The following is a 2877-nucleotide window of genomic DNA, read 5'->3' on the forward strand; positions in this document are numbered from 1 at the left end:
AACCGTAATTGAGTGAGATATGACTATTTTTTAAAACACAACACATAAAACTATATTTAAAAATTATTTAGGGTTAATCAAATTATATCTAAAAATTAATTTAAAATTAAATCGGAACAATCGTTAATGGTATTAGTTATTATATTTTCTTAACTCTGGTTGTGTTCAAACCGTAAAAAACATCATTTGGCTATCTCGTATATGCGAAATAGTAAATTTAAATTATATTCGAATAATAGATAACAGTAATAGTGTGAAATATGATTATTTTTTTTAAAAACAATACATCAGAAAAAGTTTAAAAATAATTTACAGGACATCAAATGAACTTCAAAAATTGAATTGGCATGAAATCGGACAATGCTATAATGATTAATTGTTTTATTTTCTTAACCCTGGTTATGTCCAAAACTTAAAAAGGATCAAATAATATCCTAGAAATTTGCTTAAAACAAAATTTCTTTAATTTTGATAATGAAACCTATATACAAGAGGATGGCCTAGCCATGGGATCTCCATTATCCCCCCTCTTAGCTGATACATTTATGAATCACTTCGAAAGTAATAATATTTTGAATAACAACCCCTACCTATCTAATATACTGTATTATTATAGATATGTAGATGACTGCATTTTATTATGGAATGGCAATAAACAAAATCTTAGTGATTTTCTATCATTCATTAATAACATTCATCCAAAAATAAAATTTACATTAGAAGTGGAAATCAATAAAACCATAACCTTTTTAGACTTACTTATTAAAAACGTAAATAATAAACATGATTTTGAGATATATAGAAAACCTAGCCACACTGGAACAATCATACACAATGAGTCATTCCATCCTTTTTCACATAAAGCAGCAGCTTTAAATAGTTATGTAAATAGAGCACTACAGATTCCTCAAACAACTGAAAGCAGGGATAGAGAGTTGAATATTATCAAACAAATTGCCCAAACTCATAATTTTTCTCCCAATTTAGTAGACAAAATAAAAAATAAATTTCTATTACGTAATGCGTTCCAAAATGTCTACATACCACATCAAACAATATTAAGTAATCAGCCAGTAAATAAGTTCATTTCACTTACATACAATGGAGCAGTTTCTTATAAAATCCAACGAGTTCTAACTTCTTTAAATGTTAAGGTTGCCTTTAAATCGAGCAATTCATTAGGTAACTTATTGATTAATAATAAAGACAAAACGGATCCGTTATCTTGTAAAGGAATTTATAAGCTTTATTGTGAGTGTGGTTATTTTTATGTAGGTAGAACGAAGCGTAGTTTTAAAGCTCGGTTTAGCGAACATGACCGATGCATTAGACAAAACAATCCTGAGTCTTTATTTGCTAAGCATATTATGGAGACCGGTCACCCATCGAATCTACTAGATAATTACAAGATCTTACATAGAGTTCAGGACAACATAAATCTAAATAATCTTGAATTACTCGAGATTAAAAGATCTCTCAAAAAAGAATATGATAAATCTCTTAATATTCAGATTAACATTCCTGAAACTAATTTAATTAATATTTTATTTGAATAACTCTTCCCTCCCTTTCCGGTTAATTTATTTTAATATAAACCCCGTTGTTTTCTTAATATAAACTGGTAGAGACATCTGTTTAACAGTTTTAAAATATTTTAAAGTTACTGTGGGTACCGCTATCTAGTACCCATTCGGTTATAGGATATAAAATATAGATTTCTTTGTAACGTTCTTTCTTAATTATGAAAACTAGATATAGATGACTCTGTTGGTCAGATTAGTTTGAATGGCGGTTATCATAGTTTTTAGATCGTTTTGTCTATTGTGTTGTAACGGTGCTTTTTAGATGTTATTGTTTTAAACCTAAGTGTATTATTTGTTATCTTACGATAAGATTTACTTGCTTAATTTTAGCTGTACCGTTCTATATGTGCTTTTGTTTTGTTTTGACAAATCTCGTTTTTAACAATGTAAGTACGCTTTAAAATTCGATTTTATTCAGCATTTTACCAATTTTTGATAAGCATAGTATCTATGTAAATTGTGTCTTTTACTTTTAGTCCTCGACCTGATGATGCGATGATATTGTAATCGCGAAACCGGTCGTCATAATAAAAGGAATTTCTGGTGAAATAAGACCTTTAATTTCTACTGTGTTTGCTAGCAAATACCTATAAAAATACATCCCAGAACATGGACACCATTCTCCAAACTATTAAAAAGGATCAATTGGGTCATCTTGTATAATTTAAATATTCATTTTAAAATAAATTTGAACAATAGATAACCGTAATTGAGTGGGATATGACTATTTTTTTTTAACACAATACATCAAAATTTTTTAAAAATCATTTAGGGTTAATCAAATTATTTCTAAAAATTAAATTAAAATTAAATCGGAACAATCGTTAACGCTATTAGTTATTATCTTTTCTTAATTCTGGTTGTGTTTAAACCGTAAAAAACATCATTTGGCTATTTTGTATATGCGAAATAGTAAATTTAAATTATATTCGAATAATAGATAACAGTTATAGAGTGAGATATAATTATTTTTTTTTAAAACAATTCATAAGAAAAATTTCAAAAATAATTTACAGTACATTAAATGAACTACAAAAATTAAATTGGAATCAAATCGGACAATGCAATAATAATTAATTGTTCTATTTTCTTAACCCTGGTTATGTCCAAAACTTAAAAAGGATCATTTGGGTCATCTTGTATAACCTAAATATTAATTTTAAAATAAATTTGAATGATAGATAACCGTAATTGAGTGAGATATGACTATTTTTTAAAACACAACACATAAAACTATATTTAAAAATCATTTAGGGTTAATCAAATTATATCTAAAAATTAATTTAAAATTAAA

At 26.7% G+C, this 2877-nt stretch overlaps 1 protein-coding gene across 1 annotated transcript; it reads left to right on the forward strand.

The window, feature by feature from the left end:
* Positions 1-350: 350 nt before the first annotated feature.
* Positions 351-2203, forward strand: LOC126737438 (uncharacterized). Its single transcript, XM_050442342.1, has 2 exons — positions 351-1969; positions 2060-2203. The coding sequence occupies exon 1, from the start codon at positions 507-509 to the stop codon at positions 1554-1556; it is 1050 nt and encodes a 349-aa protein (XP_050298299.1). The 5' UTR covers positions 351-506; the 3' UTR covers positions 1557-1969; positions 2060-2203.
* Positions 2204-2877: the final 674 nt, after the last annotated feature.

This window comes from Anthonomus grandis, chromosome 6 (assembly GCF_022605725.1).
Source record: "Anthonomus grandis grandis chromosome 6, icAntGran1.3, whole genome shotgun sequence".
Taxonomy (NCBI): domain Eukaryota; kingdom Metazoa; phylum Arthropoda; class Insecta; order Coleoptera; family Curculionidae; genus Anthonomus; species Anthonomus grandis.

Excerpts from the sequence above, each read along its gene's own strand:
- LOC126737438 (XM_050442342.1), top strand. The coding sequence starts at position 507 with ATGGGATCTCCATTATCCCCCCTCTTAGCTGATACATTTATGAATCAC.